General features: G+C 62.5%; 1 protein-coding gene across 2 annotated transcripts in view; it reads left to right on the top strand.

Moving 5' to 3' along the window:
• The window catches only part of LOC311163889 (sodium/potassium-transporting ATPase subunit alpha-2), a gene marked incomplete at its 5' end in the record, with an annotated part of 29127 nt that overhangs the window by 3724 nt on the left and 1975 nt on the right, over nucleotides 1-23428 (top strand). For both annotated transcript variants that reach the window (XM_084223051.1, XM_084223050.1), the window contains 18 exons: nucleotides 879-938; nucleotides 1861-2064; nucleotides 3639-3752; nucleotides 3823-3957; nucleotides 4720-4837; nucleotides 5759-6027; nucleotides 7087-7285; nucleotides 8197-8306; nucleotides 8391-8525; nucleotides 9820-10009; nucleotides 11588-11763; nucleotides 12904-13040; nucleotides 14804-14954; nucleotides 15899-16067; nucleotides 17015-17169; nucleotides 17730-17853; nucleotides 18886-19031; nucleotides 22491-22621. In XM_084223051.1, the coding sequence (XP_084079177.1) occupies nucleotides 879-938; nucleotides 1861-2064; nucleotides 3639-3752; nucleotides 3823-3957; nucleotides 4720-4837; nucleotides 5759-6027; nucleotides 7087-7285; nucleotides 8197-8306; nucleotides 8391-8525; nucleotides 9820-10009; nucleotides 11588-11763; nucleotides 12904-13040; nucleotides 14804-14954; nucleotides 15899-16067; nucleotides 17015-17169; nucleotides 17730-17853; nucleotides 18886-19031; nucleotides 22491-22621 (2723 nt within the window). The remainder of the gene's footprint in view (nucleotides 1-878; nucleotides 939-1860; nucleotides 2065-3638; nucleotides 3753-3822; nucleotides 3958-4719; nucleotides 4838-5758; nucleotides 6028-7086; nucleotides 7286-8196; nucleotides 8307-8390; nucleotides 8526-9819; nucleotides 10010-11587; nucleotides 11764-12903; nucleotides 13041-14803; nucleotides 14955-15898; nucleotides 16068-17014; nucleotides 17170-17729; nucleotides 17854-18885; nucleotides 19032-22490; nucleotides 22622-23428) is intronic.

Raw genomic sequence — 23428 nt, 5'->3', positions numbered from 1 at the left:
GGGACAGCCGGGGGACAGCCGGGGGGACACGGGGACAGCCGGGGGACAGCGACAGGGGACACGGGGACAGCCGGGGGACACGGGGACAGCCGGGGGATAGCGACAGGGGACACGGGGACAGCCGGGGGACAACCGGGGGACAGTAACAGGGGACACGGGGACAGCCGGGGGACAACCGGGGGACAGTAACAGGGGACACGGGGACAGCCGGGGGACATGGGGACAGACGGAGGACACGGGGACAGCCGGGGGACACGGGGACAGCCGGGGGACAGCCGGGGGACAGGGACATGGGGACATGGGGACAGTGACAGGGACATGGGGATAATCAGGGGACAGCGACAGGGACAGACAGGGGACAGGGACAGGGGGACAGGGGACAGCTAGGGGACCGGGGACGGGGACAGACAGTGGGACACTGGACTGCCAGGGGACAGGGGACAGTGACAGCAACATGGGGACAGGGGGGACACGGGGGACACAGGGACGGTGACAGGGGACATGGGGCATAGGGAGCATGGGTGACACTGGGACCACGGAGACATGGGGGGCATGAGGGACATGGGGACGGTGGCCATGTCATTGCCTCCATGGGGACACTGGTGACATGGGTGACACGGGACTCCGGGGACAGCTGGCAGTGTCATCCATCCAGAGGGATGTGGGTGACGTGGGGACACGGGGACATGCCACCCTGCTGGGGTGACTGGGGTCACGGGGACAGCTGTCCCATGTCACCCGGCTGAGGTGACAGTGACATGGGTGACGTGGGCTGTGTGGGACTCTGGGGACAGCTGGCCATGCCACCCCAGCCAGAGGGACACGGGTGACGGGGGCGGCAGGGGGACGCGGTGACAGGGGTGGCATTTGTCCCTCAGGATGACCACAAACTGTCCCTGGATGAGCTGGGCAGGAAGTACCAGGTGGACCTGTCCCGGGTGAGATGTCCCCGTGTCCCCGTGTCCCCATGTCCCTGTGTCCCCATGTCCCCGTGTCCCCGTGTCCCCATGTCCCTGTGTCCCCATGTCCCCGTGTCCCCGTGTCCCCATGTCCCTGTGTCCCCATGTCCCCATGTCCCCATGTCCCTGTGTCTCCGTGTCCCCATGTCCCCATGTCCCTGTGTCCCTGTGTCCCTGAGTCCCCCTGCTGTCCCTGTGTCCCTGCTGTCCCCATGTCCCCCTGGTGTCACCGTGTCCCCCTTGTGTCTCTGTGTCCCCCCGGTGTCCCCATGTCCCCCTGGTGTCCCTGCTGTCCCCCTGCTGTCCCTGTGTCCCTTGTGTCCCCCCCAGAGTCATCGTGTCCCCGCTGTCCCCGTGTCCCCCGCTGTCCCCGTGTCCCCTCGTGTCCCCCGTTGTCACCGTGTCCCCCACTGTCCCCGTGTCCCCCCGTGTCCCCCGTTGTCACCGTGTCCCTGCTGTCCCCATGTCCCCCTCTGTCCCCGCTGTCCCCGTGTCCCTCGCTGTCCCCGTGTCCCTGCTGTCCTCATGTCCCCCGTTGTTACCGCGTCCCCGCTGTCCCCGTGTCCCCCCGCTGTCCCCCCGGTGTCACCTCGTCCCCGCTGTCTCCGTGTCCCCCCGCTATCTCCGTGTCCCCCCATGTCCCCGCTGTCCCCGTGTCCCCGCTGTCCCCGTGTCCCCGTGTCCCCCCGTGTCCCCCGGTGTCACGCTGTCCCCGCTGTCCCCGTGTCCCCCCGTGTCCCCCGGTGTCACGGTGTCCCCGCTGTCCCCATGTCCCCCCGTGTCCCCGGTGTCACGCTGTCCCCGCTGTCCCCGTGTCCCCCCGTGTCCCCGGTGTCACGCTGTCCCCGTGTCCCCCCGTGTCCCCCGTTGTCACGCTGTCCCCGTGTCCCCGTGTCCCCAGGGCCTGACCAACGCCCGCGCTGCCGAGATCCTGGTTCAGGACGGCCCCAACGCGCTGACGCCCCCTCCCACCACGCCCGAGTGGGTGAAGTTCTGCCGGCAGCTCTTCGGGGGCTTCTCCATCCTGCTCTGGATCGGCGCCATCCTCTGCTTCCTGGCCTACGGCATCCAGGCCGCCATGGAGGACGAGCCCGCCAACGACAACGTCAGCGCCACGGCGACACGGGGACACGGGGACATGGGGGGCATGGGGGACATGGGGGGATATGGGTGACAGGGGGGACATGGGGACACCGGGGGACATAGGGGGCAGGGGGGGCATGGGGGACATGGGGACATGGGGCAGGGGGAAACACCGGGGGCATGGGGGATATGGGCGACATGGGGACACTGGGGGCATGGGGGGCATGGGGGGGGCAGAGGGGACATGGAGACACCGGGGACACCGGGGGCAGGGGGGGCATGGGGGGATATGGGGACATTGGGGGCATGGGGGGCATGGGGACACCGGGGGACATGGGGGGCAGAGGAGGCATGGGGGGGGCAGAGGGGACATGGGGACACAGGGGACACCAGCGGCATGGGGGGATATGGGGGACATGGGGACACTGGGGGCATGGGGGCAGGGGGGACACGGGGGACACCGGGGGCATGGGGGACATGGGGACACGGGGACATGGGGGGCATGGGGGGATATGGGGGACATGGGGACACTGGGGGCATGGGGGGCAGGGGGGACATGGGGGACACCGGGGGCATGGGGGGCAGGGGGACACTGGGGGCATGAGGGGCATGGGGGACACTGGGGGCATGGGGGACATGGGGGACACGGGGACACCGGGGGACACGGGGGGCAGGGGGGCAGTGGGGACATGGGGAAACAGGGGACACCGGGGGCATGGGGGGATATGGGGACACCGGGGGCATGGGGGACATGGGGGGATATGGGGGGCATGGGGGACACGGGGACACAGGGACATGGGGGGCATGGGGGCAGTGGGGACATGGGGAAACAGGGGACACCGGGGGCATGGGGGGATATGGGGACACCGGGGGCATGGGGGACATGGGGGGATATGGGGGGCATGGGGGACACGGGGACACAGGGACATGGGGGGCATGGGGGCATGGGGGTCACAAGGGCATCAGGGACACAGGGGGCATGGGGGACACTGGGATATGGGGGGCACGGGGGGCACAGGGGGCATGGGCACTGAGTGGGGGACACAGGGGACACTGGTGGCATGGGGGCTGTGGGGGACCTGGGGACACTGAGCAGAATAGGGGACATGGGGGACGAAGGGAGAGTGGGGGTGTCACGGGGATGGGGACATCGAGGGGGACGGTGACACCACAGGGATATTGAGGGGACAGGGCCATCACAAGGGGACACTAGGGGGGCACGGGCATCGAGGGACAGGGGCATGGTGGGGACAGGGACATGGGGGTGGCATGGGTGTCATGGGGACAGGGACCTTGAGGGGGACAGGGACATTGTGGGGACATGGACATGGGGGTGGCATGGGTGTCGTGGGGACCTTGAGGGGGACAGGGACATTGTGGGGACTGGGACATGGGGGTGGCATGGGTGTTGTGGGGACAGGGACCTTGAGGGGGACAGGGCCGTTGTGGTGGCACGAGGGGCAGGGCAGTGAGGGGCGACAGGAGCACTGTGGGGACACGGGGGGCACGGAGGACACTGAGGGGGCTCTGGCATCATGGGGACAGTGGCACTGGGGGTGGCACTAACCCTTTGTCCCCTCCCCTGCCCGGTGGCAGCTGTACCTGGGGGTGGTCCTGGCCGCCGTCGTCATCGTCACCGGCTGCTTCTCCTACTACCAAGAGGCCAAGAGCTCCAAGATCATGGACTCCTTCAAGAACATGGTGCCCCAGGTGGGCAGGGGGGCACGGCCGGGGGGTCCCGGGGGGGGTGGGCACCCCCTGAGTGCCCGGTGCCCCCCAGCAAGCGCTGGTGATCCGCGAGGGCGAGAAGATCCAGATCAACGCCGAGAACGTGGTGGTGGGAGACCTGGTGGAGGTGAAGGGAGGGGACAGGGTGCCCGCCGACATGAGGATCATCTCCTCCCACGGCTGCAAGGTGGGCATGGGGACATTGGGGACACTGGGGATACTGGGGACACTGGGGACATTGGGGACATTGGGGACATTGGGGACAATGGGGACACTGGGGGGACATTGGGGACATTGGGGATATTGGGGACATTGGGGATATTGGGGACAGTGGGGATATTGGGGACACTGGGGACACTGGGGAGATCAGGGACATTGGGGACATTGGGGACATTGGGGACATTGGGGACAATGGGGACACTGGGGACACTGGGGACATTGGGGACATCGGGGACATTGGGGACATTGGGGACATTGGGGACATTGGGGACAATGGGGACACTGGGGACACTGGGGACATTGGGGACATTGGGGACACTGGGGACATTGGGGACAGGGTGCCCGCCGACATGAGGATCATCTCCTCCCACGGCTGCAAGGTGGGCATGGGGGGACATCCAAACCCACCCAATACCCCAAACCCCCCTTACCCCAATCGCCCCTGAACCCCCCAATCCCCCAATCCCCCCAATCCACCCCGTACCCCAATCCGCCCTGAAGCCCCCAATGCCCCAAATCCTCCCCAATCCCCCAAACCCTCCAATCCCCCCCCAATCCCCCCCATCCCCCAATCCCTCCTGAACCCCTCAATCCCCCCAATCCCCCCAATCCCCCCTGAATCCCCCAAAACCCCCAATCCCCCCTGAACACCCCAATCCCCCCCAATCTCCCCAATCCCCCCCAATCCCCCCCAATCCCCCCGAAGCCCCCTGAAGCCCCCCGCCCCCAGGTGGATAACTCCTCGCTGACGGGCGAGTCGGAGCCGCAGACGCGCTCGCCGGAGTTCACGCACGAGAACCCGCTGGAGACGCGCAACATCTGCTTCTTCTCCACCAACTGCGTGGAAGGTGGGGCACCCGGGCCACCAGGGCCACCAGGGGCCGTCCCAGGGCCACCCGGGCCACCAGGGACTGTCCCAGGGCCACCAGGGCCACCAGGGGCCAAACCAGTGCCACCCGGGACACCCGGGACACCAGGGCCACCAGGGGCCGTCCCAGGGCCACCAGGGCCACCAGGGCCACCAGGGCCACCGGGGGCTGTCCCAGGGCCACCCAGGCCACCAGGGCTGCCCCAGGGCCACCAGGGCCACCCGGGCCACCAGGGCCACCAGGGCCACCAGGGCTGCCCCAGGGCCACCCAGGCCACCAGGGCTGCCCCAGGGCCACCCGGGCCACCAGGGCCACCCAGGCCACCAGGGGCTGTCCCAGGGCCACCCGGGCCACCAGGGCTGCCCCAGGGCCACCAGGGGCTGTCCCTAGGGCCACCAGGGCCACCAGGGGCCATCCCGGTGCCACCAGGGCCACCAGGGGCTGTCCCAGTGCCACCAGGGCCACCAGTGCCCCATCCCAGTGCCCCCAATGCCACATCCCAGTGCTCCATCCCAGTGCCCCCAGTGGCCCCAGTGCCGCATCCCAGTGCTCCATCCCAGTGCCCCCAGTGCACCCAGTGCCCCATCCCAGTGCCCCCAGTGCTCCATCCCAGTGCCCCCAGCCCCATGCCATCCCCCCGGTCCCGTTGTCACCGCGGTGTCCCCAGGCACGGCGCGTGGCATCGTCATCTCCACGGGTGACTGCAGTGCCCCCAGTGCCCCCAGTGCCCCCAGTTCCCCATCCCAGTGCCCCCAGTGCCCCCAGTGCCCCCAGTGCCCCCAGTGCCCATCCCAGTTCCCTCAGTGCTCCCAGTGCTCCATCCCAGTTACCCCATTGCCCATCCCAGTGCCCCCAGCCCCGTGCCATCCCCCGGTCCCGTTGTCACCGCGGTGTCCCCAGGCACGGCGCGTGGCATCGTCATCTCCACGGGTGACCGCACCGTCATGGGCCGCATCGCCTCGCTGGCCTCGGGGCTGGAGGTGGGCCGGACGCCCATCGCCATGGAGATCGAGCACTTCATCCGCCTCATCACCGGCGTGGCCGTCTTCCTCGGCCTCTCCTTCTTCATCCTCTCCCTCATCCTCGGCTACACCTGGCTGGAGGCCGTCATCTTCCTCATCGGCATCATCGTGGCCAACGTGCCCGAGGGGCTGCTGGCCACCGTCACCGTGAGTGGGATGGACTGGGATGGACTGGGAGGGACTGGGATGGACTGGGACTGAGATATGGGGGGTTGAGATTGAGCTGGGATGGACTGGGATGAGCTGGGAGGGACTGGGATGGACTGGGAGGGGCTTGAGGCCATCATCTTCCTCATCGGCATCATCGTGGCCAACGTGCCCGAGGGGCTGCTGGCCACCGTCACCGTGAGTGGGACAAACTGGGAGGGACTGGGATGGACTGGGAAGGACTGGGAACAAACTGGGAGTGACTGGGATGGACTGGGAGCACCACCATCATCTTCCTCATGGGTCATGGGCGTCACCATGGGAGGGGGCACTGGGAGTGGGGAGTTGGGGGCACTGGGATCATTTTGGGGTGTTGGGGAGGGTCCACAGACCCCACACCAGGGGTGCCACCCCTGTGACACCCCAGGGTGCCCCCCAGGTGTGCCTGACCCCCACGACCAGGTGACCACAGTGGGGTTTGGGTACTGGGGGCACTCTGGGGGCACACTCTGGGGGTTCTGGTGCCACTTTTGGGGTCAGGGGGACTCTGTACACCCCACACCGGGGGTGCCACCCCCGTGACACCCCGGGGTGCCCCCCAGGTGTGCCTGGCCCCCCATGACCAGGTGATCACAGCGGGGTTTGGGTATTGGGGGCACTCTGAGGGCACACTCGGGGGTTCTGGTGCCACTTTTGGGGTCAGGGGGATCTGTACACCCCATATGGGGGTGCCACCCCTGTGACACCCCAGGGTGCCCCCCAGGTGTGCCTGGCCCCCCATGACCAGGTGATCACAACAGGATTTGGGTATTGAGGGCGCACTCGGGGGGTTCTGGTGCCACTTTTGGGGTCGGGGGCACTCTGTACACCCCATATCATGGGTGCCACCCCCGTGACACCCCAGGGTGCCCCCCAGGTGTGCCTGACCCTCACGAACAGGTGACCACAGTGGGGTTTGGGTATTGGGGGCACTCTGAGGGCACACTCTGGGGGTTCTGGTGCCACTTTTGGGGTCGGGGTGATTCTGTTCACCCCGTGACACCCCGGGGCGCCCCCCAGGTGTGCCTGACCCTCACTGCCAAGCGCATGGCCAGGAAGAACTGCCTGGTGAAGAACCTGGAGGCCGTGGAGACGCTGGGCTCCACCTCCACCATCTGCTCCGACAAGACGGGGACGCTGACCCAGAACCGCATGACCGTGGCCCACATGTGGTTCGACAACCAGATCCACGAGGCCGACACCACCGAGGACCAGTCCGGTCAGTGGGGGCACTGGTTTATACTGGGAGGGACTGGGAGGGGGCTGGGAGGGGCTGGGAGGGACTGGGACTGAGATATGGGGGATTGAAATTGGACTGGGAGGGACTGGGAGGGGAGGATCCACGAGGCCGACACCACTGAGGACCAGTCGGGTGAGCAGGGGGCACCCCGACACCCCCAGCGCCCCCAGCACCCCGATCCCCTGGGACCCCAAACTCCCAGAACCCAAATCCCCCAAAACCCAAATCCCTGAAAACCCTGATCCCCCAAAACTCCAATCCCCCAAAACCCCAATCCCCCAAAACCCCAATCCCCCAAAACCCCAATCCCCCAAAACCCCAATCCCCTGGCACCCCTGGCCCTGACCGTGCCCGTGTCCCCAGGTGCCACCTTCGACAAGCGCTCTCCCACCTGGGCGGCGCTGGTGACACTGGGGTGGTCAGTGGGTGACACCAATGGGTGACACCAATGGGTGACACTGGTGACACCAGCCATGCCCTGACCTTGCTCCGTGTCCCCAGGTGCCACCTTCGACAAGCGCTCTCCCACCTGGGCGGCGCTGGTGACACTGGGGTGGTCGGTGGGTGACACCAATGGGTGACACCAATGGGTGACACTGGTGACACCAGCCATGCCCTGACCTTGCTCCGTGTCCCCAGGTGCCACCTTCGACAAGCGCTCTCCCACCTGGGCGGCCCTGGTGACACCAGGGTGGTCAGTGGGTGACACCAATGGGTGACACCAATGGGTGACACTGGTGACACCAGCCATGCCCTGACCTTGCTCCGTGTCCCCAGGTGCCACCTTCGACAAGCGCTCTCCCACCTGGGCGGCCCTGGTGACACCGGGGTGGTCAATGGGTGACACCAGGGTGGTCAGTGTGTGACACTAACCGTGCCCGTGTCCCCAGGTGCCACCTTCGACAAGCGCTCTCCCACCTGGGCGGCGCTGGCGCGCATCGCGGGGCTCTGTAACCGCGCCGTCTTCAAGCCGGGCCAGGAGAACGTCTCCATCTCCAAGGTGGGGGGGGGGTCCCCGGACCCCGGGGGAGGGGACAGAGGGGCCAGCCCCGCGGGGACAGCGGTGACAGCGGTGTCCCCGCAGCGGGACACGGCCGGGGACGCGTCGGAGTCGGCGCTGCTCAAGTGCATCCAGCTGTCGTGCGGCTCCGTCAAGAGGATGCGGGACAGGAACCCCAAAGTGACCGAGATCCCCTTCAACTCCACCAACAAGTACCAGGCACGGGCACGGGGGGCACGGGGGGCACGGGGGGCACGGGGGGAACTGGGGGAACTGGGGGCACAGGGGACACGGGGGGCATGGGGGGAACTGGGGGAACTGGGGGAACTGGGGGAACTGGGGGGCACGGGGGGAACTGGGGGAACTGGGGGCAAGGGGGGAACTGGGGGCACGGGGGGCACGGGGGGCACGGGGGGCACGGGGGGAACTGGGGGCACGGGGGCAGGGGGGGAACTGGGGGAACTGGGGGGCACGGGGGGCACGGGGGCATGGGGGGAACTGGGGGAACTGGGGGGAACTGGGGGAACTGGGGGCACGGGGGGCATGGGGGGAACTGGGGGAACTGGGGGCAATGGGGGCACAGGGAGAACTGGGAGCACGGGAGACACGGGGGGCACGGGGGGCACTTGGGGGAACTGGGGGAACTGGGGGCAATGGGGGTACTGGGGGCATGGGGGGCACGGGGAGAACTGAGGGGCACAGGGGGCACTTGGGGGAACTGGGGGCATGAGAGGCACGGGGGACATGGGGGGCTTGGGGGGCATGGGGGGAACTGGGGGGAACTGGGGGCACAGGGGGAACTGGGGGCACTGGGGGGTACTGGGAGCACGGGGGGCACTGGGGGAACTGGGAGAACTGGGGGAACTGGGGGCATAGGGGGCACAGCAGGCACTGGATCGGGCACGGGGGGAACTGGGGGCACTGGGGGAACCGGGATGGGGAATTGGGGCACTGGGGGGCACTGGGGGCATGGGGAGCACAGCAGGCACTGGATGGGGCACGGGGGGAATGGGGGGCACTGGGGGAACTGGGATGGGGCAGTGGGTGCACTGGGGACACTGGGATGGGGACCTGGGGGCACTGGGCAGTGTGTGTGACACTGGGGTGATATGGGGTGACACTGGAATGGCTCTGGGTGACATTGGTGACACCAGAATGGTCAGTGGGTGACCCTGGGGTGGCCCTGGTGACTCTGGGGTGGCTCTGGGTGACCCTGGGGTGGCCCTGGTGACCCTGGAGCGGCTCTGGGTGACCCCGGGCTACCCGTGGGTGACCCTGGAGTGGCCCTGGTGACACTGGGGTGGCCCTGGTGACCCTGGGCTCCCTGTGGGTGACCCTGGAGTGGCCCTGGTGACCCTGGGGTGGCCCTGGTGACGCTGGGCTCCCGATGGGTGACCCTGGGGTGGCCCTGGTGACCCCGGGGTGGCCCTGGTGACCCTGGGCTCCCTGTGGGTGACCCCACGCTGACCGTGGCGCGTGACCCCGCTGTCCCCCTGTCTGTGCCCGTGTCCAGCTGTCCATCCACGAGCGGGAGGAGGATCCCCAGGGTTACCTGCTGGTGATGAAGGGAGCCCCCGAGCGCATCCTGGACCGCTGCTCCCGCATCCTCCTGCAGGGCCAGGAGCAGCCCCTGGACCAGGAGATGCGCGAGGCCTTCCAGAACGCCTACCTGGAGCTGGGGGGGCTCGGGGAGAGGGTCCTGGGTAGGTCTGGGGGGGCTGGGGGGGTCCTGGGGGGCTGGATAGGGGATGCAGAGGAGATTGGGGGGAGAAGAGCCTGGATAAGAACATGGAGGAACTTTCCAGAACGCCTACCTGGAGCTGGGGGGGCTCGGGGCTCGGGTCCTGGGTAGGTCTGGGGGGGCTGGGGGGTCCTGGGGGGGTCCTGAGGGGGTCCTGGGGGGCTGGATAGGGATCAAGAGGGGATTTAGGAGAGAAGAGCCTGGATAAGAGCATGGAGGAACTTTCCAGAACTCCTACCTGGAGCTGGGGGGGCTCGGGGAGAGGGTCCTGGATAGATCTGGGGGGGCTGGGGGGGCCTGGGAGGGGTCCTGGGATGGGTTCTGGGGAGATTTGGGGTAGAAGAGCCTGGATAAGAGCATGGAGGAACTTTCCAGAACGCCTACCTGGAGCTGGGGGGGGCTCGGGGAGAGGGTCCTGGGTACACCCAGGGGTCCTGGGAGGGGTTCTGGGGAGATTTGGGGGTCCTGGGAGGGGTTCTGGGGAGATTTGGGGGTCCTGGGGGGCTGGATAGGGATGATTTGGGAGAGAAGAGCCTGGATAAGAACATGGAGGAACTTTCCAGAATGCCTACCTGGAGCTGGGGGGGCTCGGGGAGAGGGTGCTGGGTAGGTCTGGGGGGGCTGGGGGGGTCCTGGGATGGGTCCTGGGAGGATTTGGGGGTCCCCAGGGAGAACTGATGGAGAACAGCCTGGATAAGGACATGGAGGAACTTTCCAGAACACCTACCTGGAGTTGGGGGGGCTCGGGGAGGGTCCTGGGTGGTCCTGAGTACATCTTGGGGGGGGGAACCTGATGGTCCCCAGGGTTCTGTCACCTGTACCTGTCCCCAGACATGATCCTGGGGGTCCCTGTGGGGTCCCTCATGGATTCCTGGGGGTATTTTTGGGGTCACACTGTCCCCACCATGTCCCCAGGGTTCTGTCACCTGTACCTGCCCCCGGACACGATCCTGGGGGTGTTTTTGGGGATCTTTGGGGTCACACTGTCCCCTCGGTGTCCCCAGGGTTCTGTCACCTGTACCTGTCCCCAGACATGATCCTGGGGGTCCCTGTGGGGTCCCTCGTGGATTCCTGGGGGTATTTTTGGGGTCACACTGATCCTGGGGGTGTCCCTGGGGTCTCAGTGTCCCCAGGGTTCTGTCACCTGTACCTGCCCCCGGACACGATCCTGGGGGTGTCCCTGGGGTCACTCTGTCCCCTCGGTGTCCCCAGGGTTCTGTCACTTGTACCTGCCCCCGGACAAGTTCCTGGGGATATTTTTGGGGATCTTTGGGGTCTCAGTGTGCCCTCGGTGTCCCCAGGGTTCTGTCACCTGTACCTGTCCCTGGAAATGATCCTGGGGGTGTCCCTGGGGTCACATTGTCCCCACCATGTCCCCAGGGTTCTGTCACCTGTCCAGAAGTTCCTGGAGGTGTTTTTGGGGTCTCAGTGTCCCATCCCGGTGTCCCCAGGGTTCTGTCACCTGTACCTGTCCCCAGACACGCTCCTGGGGGTGTTTTTGGGGATCTTTGGGGTCTCAGTGTCCCCTCGGTGTCCCCAGGGTTCTGTCACCTGTACCTGCCCCCGGACAAGTTCCCCCGCGGGTTCCGTTTCGATGCCGACGAGGTCAATTTCCCCACCAGCGATCTTTGCTTCGTGGGGCTCATGTCCATGATCGACCCCCCCCGCGCCGCCGTGCCCGACGCCGTGGGCAAGTGCCGGAGCGCCGGCATCAAGGTGGGACCCCAAAAACCCCCCTGAGCCGGCCCGGGACCCCAAAAACCCCCTGAGCCTGCCCGGGACCCCAAAAACCCCCTGAGCCTGCCCGGGACCCCAAAACCCGGCCCGGGACCCCAAAACCCGGCCCGGGACCCCGAACCCCCCTGGGCCGGCCCGGGACCCCAAAACCCCGGCCCGGGACCCCGAAACCCGGCCCGGGACCTCAGAACCCGGCCCGGGACCCCAAAACCCCCCTGAGCCGGCCCGGGACCCCAAAACCCAGCCTGGGACCCCGAACCCCCCGAGCCGGCCCGGGACCCCAGAACCCCGGCCCGGGACCCCAAAACCCGGCCCGGGACCCCAAAACCCCGGCCCGGGACCCCAAAACCCGGCCTGGGACCCTGAAACCCCCCTGAGCCTGCCCGGGACCCCAAAACCCCGCCCCAGGACCCCAAAACCCCGGCCTGGGACCCCAGAACCCCCCTGAGCCTGCCTGGGACCCCAAAACCCTGGTCCGGGACCCCAGAACCCGGCCCAGGACCCCAGAACCTGGCCCAGGACCCCAAAACTTCCACCCGGGACCCCAAAATCGCCCCTGAGCCCACCTGGGATCCCCATTTCCCCTTGCCCCCCCTCATTCTGGGGTGCTCCAAGTGCCTCCAGGTGTCCCCAGGTGTCCCTCACGTATCCCCAGGTGTTCCCAAGTATCCCCAGGTGTCCCCTGGTATCCCCAGGTATCCCCAGGTATCCCCAGGTGTGCCCAGGTGTGCCCAGGTGTCCCCCAGGTGTCCCCAGGTGTCCCCCAGGTATCCCTAGGTATCCCCAGGTGTGCCCCCAGGTGTGCCCAGGTGTCCCCAGGTGTCCCCCAGGTGTCCCCCAAGTATCCCCAGGTGTCCCCAGGTGTCCCCCAGGTGTCCCCCAAGTATCCCCAGGTGTCCCCAGGTGTCCCCAGGTGTCCCCCAGGTGTCCCCAGGTGTCCCCAGGTATCCCCAGGTGTCCCCCAGGTGTCCCCAGGTGTCCCCAGGTGTCCCCAGGTGTGCCCAGATGTCCCCCAGGTATCCCCAGGTGTGCCCAGGTGTCCCCAGGTGTCCCCCAGGTGTCCCCCAGATGTCCCCCAGGTGTGCCCAGGTGTGCCCAGGTGCTGGCCGTGTCCCCCAGGTGATCATGGTGACCGGGGACCACCCGATCACGGCCAAGGCCATCGCCAAGGGCGTGGGGATCATCTCCGAGGGCAACGAGACCGTGGAGGACATCGCGGCACGGCTCAACATACCTGTCAGCCAGGTGAACCCCAGGTGAGCGCCAGGTGAGCCAGGGGAGCCCCAGGTGAGCCCCAAGTGAGCCCCAGGTGAGCCAGAGGAACCCCAGGTGGGCCAGAGGAACTCCAGGTGAACCCCAGGTGAGCTCCAGGTCAGCCAGGGGAGCCCCAGGTGAGACAGGTGAGCTCCAGGTGAACCCCAGGTGAGACAGGGGAGCCCCAGGTGAGCCAGAGGAACTCCAGGTGAACCCCAGGTGAGCTCCAGGTGAGCCAGGGGAGCTTCAGATGAGACAGGTGGGACACGGCTCAACATCCCCCTCAGCCAGGTGAGCCCCAGGTGAGCTCCAGGTGAGACAGGGGAGCCCCAGGTGAACCCCAGCTGAGACAGGTGAACCCCAGGTGAGCTCCAGGTGAGCTCCAGGTGAGCCAGAGGAACTCCAGGTGAACCCCAGGGGAGCTCCAGGTGAGCTGGAACACCTCACCAGGTGAACTGAAACTCAGGTGAGACTGGGGAACCCCAAGTGAGCCAGATGAGGGAAATTGAGGGGATTTTGGGGTCCTGGGGGTTTTCCCAGGAATTTTGGGGCGCTGATCCCCCCGTGACCCCCCCAGGGAGGCCAAGGTGTGTTTGGTGCATGGTCACACCTGAAGGACGCGAGCTCGGAGGAGCTGGGGAGGGGATTTTGGGGTGATCCTGGGGGTGATCCCAGGAATTTTGGGATCCCAAGGGGTTTCCAAGGAATTTTGGGGTCCTGGGGGTTTTCCCAGGAATTTTGGGGTGCTGATCCCCCCGTGACCCCCACCCCAGGGAGGCCAAGGTGTGTTTGGTGCATGGTCACACCTGAAGGACGTGAGCTGGGAGCAGCTGGGGAGGGGATTTTGGGGCGATCCTGGGGGTGATCCCAGGGATTTTGGGGCGCTGATTTTGGGGCGCTGATTTTGGGGTACTGACTCCCGTAGGGAGGCCAAGGGATGTTTGGTGCATGGTCACACCTGAAGGACACGACCTGGGAGCAGCTGGGGAGGGGATTTTGGGGCGATCCTGGGGTTTTTCTGGGAACTTTGGGGTGCTGATTTTGGGGCGCTGATTTTGGGGTGCTGATTTTGGGGTGCTGATTTTGGGGTGCTGATTTTGGGGTGCGGATCCCCTCCCCAGAGAGGCCAAGGCGTGCGTGGTGCACGGCTCGGACCTGAAGGACATGAGCTGGGAGCAGCTGGGGAGGGGATTTTGGGGCGACCCTGGGGTTTTTCTGGGAATTTTGGGGTGCTGATTTTGGGGCGCTGATTTTGGGGTGCTGATTTTGAGGTGCTGATTTTGGGGCGCTGATTTTGGGGTGCGGATCCCCTCCCCAGGCAGGCCAAGGTGTGTTTGGTGCATGATCTCACCTGAAGGACACGAGCTGGGAGCAGCTGGGGAGGGGATTTTGGGATACTGGGGGGTTTTTCCCAGGAATTTTGAGGTGCTGATTTTGGGGCGCTGATTTTGAGGTGCTGATTTTGGGGTGCTGATTTTGGGGCGCTGATTTTGGGGCGCTGATTTTGGGGTGCTGATCCCCCACCCCAGGGAGGCCAAGGGGTGTTTGGTCCATGGTCACACCTGAAGGACGCGAGCTCGGAGGAGCCGGGGAGGGGATTTTGGGGCGATCCTGGGGGTGATCCCAGGAATTTTGGGGTGCTGATTTTGGGGTGCCGATTTTGGGGTGCCGATTTTGGGGTGCTGATTTTGGGGCGCTGATTTTGGGGTGCTGATTTTGGGGTGCTGATTTTGGGGTGCTGATTTTGGGGTCCTGACCCCCCCAGGGAGGCCAAGGCGTGCGTGGTGCACGGCTCGGACCTGAAGGACATGAGCTCGGAGCAGCTGGACGAGATCCTGCGCAACCACACCGAGATCGTCTTCGCCCGCACGTCGCCCCAGCAGAAGCTGATCATCGTCGAGGGCTGCCAGCGCCAGGTGACAGCGCCCTGTCCCTGCCACCCCTGCCACCGCTGCCACCCCTGCCACCTCACCCCAGCGTCCCCAAGGCCCGCAATACCGCCAATGTCCCCAAGTGTCCCCAAAGCCACCGGTGTCCCCAGTATCTGCAATGTTCCCCATATTCCCAATGTCCCCAGTGTCCTCAAGTGCCACCAGTGTCCCCAATACCTCCAATGTCCCCAGGGTCCCCAGAGTCCCAGTGTCCCCAATATCCAAAACATCCCCAATGTCCCCAGTGTCCCCAAAGCCCTCAATACCCCCAATACCTCCAATGTCCCCAGTGTTCCCAGTGTCCCCAGTGTCCCCAAAGCCACCAATGTTCCCAATATCTCCAGTGTCCCCAATATCACCAGTGTTCCCCATATTTCCAATATCCCCAATGTCCCCACTGTCCCCAATGTCCCCAATGTCCCCAATGTCCCCAATACCCTCAGTGTCCCCAAAGCCCCCAGTGCCCCCAATGTCCCCAATTTCCCGAACATTCCCCATATCCCCAATGGCCCCAATATCCCCAATGTCCCCAATATCCCCATTGTCCCAAATGTCCCCAATATCCCCAAAGCCCCCAAAGCCCCCAATGCCCCCAATGTCCCAAATGTCCCCAATGTCCCAAATGTCCCCAATATCCCCAAAGCCCCTAAAACCCCCAAACCCTCCAAAGCCCCCAAAGCCCCCAAAGCCCCCAATGCCCCCAATGTCCCAAATGTCCCCAATATCCCAAATGTCCCCAATATCCCCAATGTCCCCAAAGCCCCCAATGGCCCCAACATCTCCAATGTCCCGAATATCCCCAATGTCCCCAAAGCCCCCAAAGCCTCCAAAGCCCCCAAAGCCCCCAAAGCCCCCAAAGCCCCCAAAGCCCCCAAAGCCCTCAATGCCCCCAATGCCCCCAATGCCCCCAATGTCCCCATTGTCCCCAGGGCGCCATCGTGGCGGTGACGGGTGACGGGGTGAACGACTCGCCGGCGCTGAAGAAGGCGGACATCGGGATCGCCATGGGCATCGCGGGCTCGGACGTGTCCAAGCAGGCGGCAGACATGATCCTGCTGGACGACAACTTCGCCTCCATCGTCACCGGCGTGGAGGAAGGTCGGGGACAGCCACGGGGCTTTGGGGACACCGGGGACGTGGGGGGTGTTGGGGGAATTGGGGGGCATTGGGGATGTTGGGGGTATTGGGGATATTGGGGACATTGGGAACATTGGGGACATTGGGGCATTGGGGGTGTTGGGGGTGTGGGGGACTTTGGGGACATTGGGGATATTGGGGATATTGGGGGTATTGGGGGTATTGGGGACATTGGGGACATTGGGGTATTGGGGGCGTTGGGGGTGTTTGGGACATTGGGGACATTGGGGATATTGGGGATATTGGGGATATTGGGGGTATTGGGGACATTGGGGCATTGGGGGTGTTGGGGGTGTGGGGGACTTTGGGGACATTGGGGATATTTGGGACATTGGGGACATTTGGGACATTTGAGGTATTTGGGACACTGGGGACATTTGTGGGTATTGGGGACATTGGGGACTTTGGGGACATTGGGGACATTTGTGGGTATTGGGGACTTTGGGGACATTTGTGGGTATTGGGAACATTGGGGACATTGGGGACATTTGTGGAGTATTTGGGATATTGGGATATTAGGGACATTGGGGGCATTGGGAGCCCTGGGGACATTTAGGGACATTGGGGACATGGGGAACACTGGGGACATTGAGACATTTGTGGGTATTTGGGACACTGGGGACATTTGTGGGTATTTGGGACATTGGGATATTAGGGACATTGGAGGCATTGGGAGCCCTGGGGACATTTAGGGACACTGGGGGACATTGGGGACATTGGGGATATTGGGGTATTGGAGACATTTGTGGGTATTGGGGACATTAGGGACATTGGGGGCATTTGTGGGTATTTGGGACATTGGGGACATTTGTGGATATTTGGGATATTGGGATATTAGGGACATTGGGACCACTGGGGACACCTGGGGACATTTGGGGACATTTGAGGACACTGCTGTCCCCTGGCAGGCCGCCTGATCTTCGACAACCTGAAGAAATCGATCGCCTACACGCTGACCAGCAACATCCCCGAGATCACCCCGTTCCTGCTCTTCATCATCGCCAACATCCCGCTGCCCCTGGGCACCGTCACCATCCTCTGCATCGACCTGGGCACCGACATGGTGAGGGGGCCCAAATCCACCAAAATCCACCCCAAAATCTGCCCAGGAACCCTAAAAACATCCCAAACCCACCCAAAATCCATCCCAAATCCATCCCAAAAACATCCCAAATCCACCCCAAATCCATCCCAAATCCTGGGCACCGTCACCATCCTCTGCATCGACCTGGGCACCGACATGGTGAGGGGGCCCCAAATCTGCCAAAATCCACCCCAAAACCCACCCCAAATCCATTCCAAATCCATCCCAAATCCATCCCAAATCCACCCCAAATCCACCCAAAATCCATCCCAAATCCACCCCAAAATCCACCCCAAAATCCACCCCAAATCCATCCCAAATCCACCCAGGGATCCCAAATCCACCCCAAATTCTCCTGGGGATCCCAAATCCAACCATGACCCCAAATCCATCCCAAATCCACCCCAGAGACCCCAAATCCCTGGGCACTGACACCATCCCATGACGTGGGACAGTGGGTGACACTGAGTGACACAAGGTGACACAAGGTGACACTGGGTGACGCCAGGTGACAGCAGGTGACACCGCTGTCCCCTCAGGTCCCCGCCATCTCCCTGGCCTACGAGGCGGCCGAGAGCGACATCATGAAACGGCAACCGCGGAACCCCCGCAGCGACAAACTGGTCAACGAGCGGCTGATCAGCATGGCCTACGGCCAGATCGGTCAGTGGTCACTCAGGGGTCACTCACTGGTCAGTCTGGGGTCACTCGGGTCAGTCTGGGGTTATTCATGGTCATTCATGGTCATCCATGGTCAACGAGCGGCTCATCAGCATGGCCTACAGCCAGATCAGTCAGTGGTCACTCACTGGTCACTTGGGGGTCACTCAGGGGTCACTCAGGGTCAGTCTGGGGTCACTCAGGGTCAGTCTGGGGTCATCCATGGTCATTCATGGTCATTCATGGTCATTCATGGTCAACGAGCGGCTCATCAGCATGGCCTACGGCCAGATCGGTCAGTGGTCACTTGGGGGTCACTCAGGGGTCATTCAGGGGTCACTCAGGGTCACCAGCGTGGCCTATGGTGATGAGGGGACCCAGATGAGGGATCCAAGATGATTCCAAACCCCATGGCTCTGATCCCAACCCCAATTCTGATCCTGATCCAAATCCCATGGCTCTGATCCTGATCCCGATCCCAATCCCGTGGCTCTGATCCCGATCCTGATCCTGATCCCATGGCTCTGATCCCAATCCCGATCCCAATCCCGATCCCAATCCCGATCCCAATCCCGATCCCGTGGCTCTGATCCCAATCCCAATCCCAGTCCCGATCCCGAAGCTCTGATCCCAATCCCGATCCCGATCCTGTGGCTCTGATCCCGATCCCGATCCCGGTCCCGATCCTGATCCTGATCCTGATCCTGATCCCAATCCCAATCCCCATCCCAGTCCCGATCCCGTGGCTCTGATCCCGATCCCAATCCCGATCCCAATCCCAATCCCGATCCCGTTCCCATGGCTCTGATCCCAATCCCAGTCCCGATCCCGTGGCTCTGATCCCGATCCCGATCCCGGTCCCGATCCCGTGGCTCTGATCCCAATCCCGATCCCGATCCCGTGGCTCTGATCCCGATCCCAATCCCAATCCCAATCCTGATCCCGATCCCGTGGCTCTGATCCCGATCCCAATCCCAATCCCAATCCTGATCCCGTGGCTCTGACCCCGATCCCGATCCCGATCCCGGTCCCCAGGGATGATCCAGGCTCTGGGCGGGTTCTTCACCTACTTCGTGATCCTGGCGGAGAACGGCTTCCTGCCGGGGACGCTGCTCGGGATCCGCCTGGCCTGGGACGACCGCTCCAAGAACGACCTGGAGGATTCCTACGGGCAGGAGTGGGTGAGGGACCCTAAAACCAACCCTACACACTGGTTACACACCCCTTACACACCCCTTACACACCGGTTACACACCAGTTACACACCTGTAACACCCCTGGGATGATCACTCCAAGAACGACCTGGAGGATTCCTACGGGCAGGAGTGGGTGAGAGACCCTACACTGACCCTACACACCGGTTACACACTGGTTACACACCCCTTACACACCAGTTACACACCAGTTACACACCAGTTACACCCCTGGCATGATCACTCCAAGAACGACCTGGAGGATTCCTACGGGCAGGAGTGGGTGAGGGACCCTAAAACCAACCCTACACACTGGTTACACACCCCTTACACACCCCTTACACACCGGTTACACACCAGTTACACCCCTGGGATGATCACTCCAAGAATGACCTGGAGGATTCCTACTGGCAGGAGTGGGTGAGAGACCCTACACTGACCCTACACTGACCCTACACACTGGTTACACACCAGTTACACACCCCTTACACACTGGTTACCCACCCGTATCACCCCTGGGATGATCACTCCAAGAATGACCTGGAGTATTCCTATGGACAGGAGTGGGTGAGGGACCCTAAAACCAACCCTACCCACTCCTTACACACCCCTTACACACTGGTTACGCACCCCTTACACACTGGTTACACACCGGTTACACACCAGTTACACACCTCTTACACACCCCTTCCACAGCCCTACACAGCCATTGCACACCAGTTACACGCAGGTTGCACACCAGTTACACACCAGTTATGCACCCACTTCCACCCCATTTCCACCCCATTTCTGCCTCGTTTCCCTTTCTCCCATCCACTCCCGGTTTCCCGGTTTCCTCCCTGGTTTCCTCCCCGGTTTCCCCATTTTTCACCCCAGTTTCCTCCCAGTTTCCTGGTTTCTTCCTAGTTTCCTCCCCAGTTTCCTCCCCATTTTTCACTCCGGTTTCCCCCGTTGTTCCCTCCTGGTTTCCTTCCCAGTTTCCCCCATTGTTCACTCCGGTTTCCTCCCAATTTCCCGGTTTCCTCCGTGGTTTCCTCCCCAGTTTCCCCATTTTCCTCTCTGCTTTCCCCCATTGTTCACTCCCAGTTTCCTCCCGGTTTCCCCTTTTTTCACTCCGGTTTCTCCCATAGTTCACTCCCGGTCTCCTCCCCAGTTTCCTCCCCGATTCCCCCGTTATTCACTCCCGGTTTCCCCCCGGTTTTCCCCCGGTTTCCCCCGTTATTCACTCCCGGTTTTCTCCCGTTGTTCACTCTCGTTTTTTACTCCCGCTGTTCACTCTCATTGTTCCCTCCCGTTTTCTCCCCGGTTTCCCCCGTTGTTCACTCCCGTTTTCTCCCCGTTTTCCCCGTTTTTCCCTCTGCTTTCCCCCGTTGTTCACCCCCATTGTTTCCCCCCGTTGTTCACTCCCGTTGTTCACTCCCGGTTTCCCCCCGTTATTCACTCCCGTTTCCCCCTGTTGTTCCCTCCCATTTTCCCCCCGTTATTCACTCCCGTTTTCCCCCGTTGTTCCCTCCCGTTTTCCCCCGTTATTCACTCCCATTTTCTCCCTGTTTTCCTCTGTTGTTCCCTCCCATTTTCCCCCGTTGTTCCCTCCCGTTTTCCCCCCGGTTTTCCCCGTTATTCAATCCCGTTTCCCCCCGTTTTCCCCCCGTTTTCCCCCGTTGTTCACTCCCATTTCCTCTCCGTTTTCCCCTGTTGTTCCCTCCCATTTTCCCCCGTTGTTCTCTCCCATTTTCCCCCGTTGTTCACTCCCGTTTTCCCCCGTTGTTCACTCCCATTTTCTCCCCATTTCCCCCCGTTATTCACTCCCATTTTCCCCCGTTATTCACTCCCATTTTCCCCCGTTATTCACTCCCGTTTCCCCCGTTATTCACTCCCATTTTCTCCCATTGTTCACTCCCGTTTTCCCCCCGGTTTCCCCCGTTATTCACTCCCGCTTTTCCCCCGTTGTTCCCTCCCATTTTCCCCCCAGTTTCCCCCGTTGTTCACTCCCGTTTTCCCCCATTATTCACTCCCGTTTTCTCCCCGTTTTCCCCATTTTTCCCTCTGCTTTCCCCCGTTGTTCACTCCCATTGTTCCCTCCCGGTTTCCCCCCGGTTTCCCCCGTTGTTTCCTCCCAGTTTCCCCTGTTATTCACTCCCAGTTTCCCCTGTTATTCACTCCCAGTTTCCCCTGTTATTCACTCCCGGTTTCCCCCGTTTTTCCCTCTGCTTTCCCCCGTTGTTCACTCCCATTGTTCACTCCCGGTTTCCCCCCGTTTTCCCCCGTTATTCACTCCCATTTTCTCCCTGTTTTCCCCTGTTGTTCCCTCCCATTTCCCCCCGTTGTTCACTCCCGTTGTTCCCTCCCGGTTTCCCCCCGTTTTCCCCGTTATTCACTCCCGTTTCCCCTGTTGTTCCCTCCCATTTTCCCCCCGTTATTCACTCCCGTTTCCCCCGTTGTTCCCTCCCATTTCCTCCCTGTTTTCTCCCGTTATTCACTCCCATTTTCCCCCCATTATTCACTCCCGTTTTCCCCCATTGTTCCCTCCTGTTTTCCCCCGTTATTCACTCCCATTTTCTCCCTGTTTTCCCCTGTTGTTCCCTCCCATTTTCCCCCGTTGTTCACTCCCGTTGTTCCCTCCCGTTTTCCCCCCGTTTTCCGCCATTATTCACTCCTGTTTTCCCCCTGTTTTCCCCCCGTTTCCCCCATTGTTCACTCCCGTTTTCCCCCGTTGTTCCCTCCCGGTTTCCCCCCGTTTTCCCCGTTATTCCCTCCCGTTTTCCCCTGTTGTTCCCTCCCATTTTCCCCCCGTTATTCACTCCCGTTTCCCCCATTGTTCCCTCCCGTTTTCCCCCCCATTTTCCCCCATTATTCACTCCCATTTTTCCCCGTTGTTCCCTCACATTTCCTCCCCGTTTCCCCTGTTATTCACTCCCGTTTTCTCCCTGTTTTCCCCCGTTGTTCCCTCCCATTTCCTCCCTGTTTTCTCCCGTTGTTCACTCCCATTTTCCCCCCATTATTCACTCCCGTTTTCCCCCGTTGTTCCCTCCCGTTTTCCCCCGTTATTCCCTCCCATTTTCTCCCTGTTTTCCCCTGTTGTTCCCTCCTATTTTCCCCCGTTGTTCACTCCCGTTGTTTCCCCCCATTTTCCCCCATTATTCACTCCCGTTTTCCCCCCGTTTTCCCCCCATTTCCCCCGTTGTTCACTCCCATTTCCTCCCCGTTTCCCCCCGTTTTCCCCCCGTTTTCCCCCCCATTTTCCCCTGTTGTTCACTCCCATTTTCCCCCGTTGTTCTCTCCCGTTTTCCCCCGTTATTCACTCCCGTTTCCCCCATTATTCACTCCCGTTTTCCCCCGTTTCTCCCGTTTTCCCCCGTTGTTCTCTCCCATTTTCCCCCGTTGTTCACTCCCGTTTTCCCCTGTTATTCACTCCCATTTTCTCCCCGTTTTCCCCGGTTCCCGCAGACGTACGAGCAGCGCAAGGTGGTGGAGTTCACGTGCCACACGGCGTTCTTCGCCAGCATCGTGGTGGTGCAGTGGGCGGATCTCATCATCTGCAAGACGCGCCGCAACTCCGTCTTCCAGCAGGGCATGAAGTGCGACAGAACGCCCCAAAAATGCCCCAAAAACGCCCCAAAATACACCAAAACCGCCCCAAAAATACCCCAAAAATATACCCCAAAACCACCGCAAAACAGTCCCAAAACCGCCCCAAAAATACCCCCAAAATATGCCCTCAAAATACCCCAAAAATATACCCCAAAAACCACCCCAAAATCCCATCCAAACCCAGCCAGAATTCCCCCAAAATCCACCCCAACGCCGTCTTCTAGCAGGGCATGAAGTGCGACAAAACCGCCCCCAAAATACCCCAAATATATACCCCAAAAACACCCCGAAAAATACCCCAAAACACCCCAAAAATATGCCCCAAAAACCATGCCAAAATCCCACCCAAAACCAGCCAGAAATCCCCCAAAATCCACCCCAACTCCGTCTTCCAGCAGGGCATGAAGTGCGACAAAACCCCCCAAAACCACCGCAAAAATACCCAAAAAATACCATCCAAAACCACCCCCAAAAAATACCCCAAAATACACCCCCAAAACACCCCCAAAATATCCCAAAAATACCCCAAAAACACCCCAAAAATGCCCCAAAAATATACCCCAAAACCACCCCCAAATTCCCCCCAAAAAAACCCAAAATCTCATCCAAAACGATCCCAAAATCCCACACAAACCACCCCAAAAGACCCCAAAAATACCCCAAATATATACCCAAAATCTGCCCCAAAGATATCCCAAAACCAACCCAAAAATCAGATCTGAAACCAGCCAGAATTCCCCCAAAATCCACCCCAACTCCGTCTTCCAGCAGGGCATTAAGTACCCCCAAAACAG

Source organism: Fringilla coelebs, assembly GCF_963513975.1.
Source record: "Fringilla coelebs genome assembly, chromosome: 29".
In the NCBI taxonomy this organism is placed as follows: Eukaryota; Metazoa; Chordata; class Aves; order Passeriformes; family Fringillidae; genus Fringilla; species Fringilla coelebs.
The sequence above is the reverse complement of the archived record's forward strand: the minus strand, read 5'-3'. Positions and strand labels throughout refer to the sequence as shown.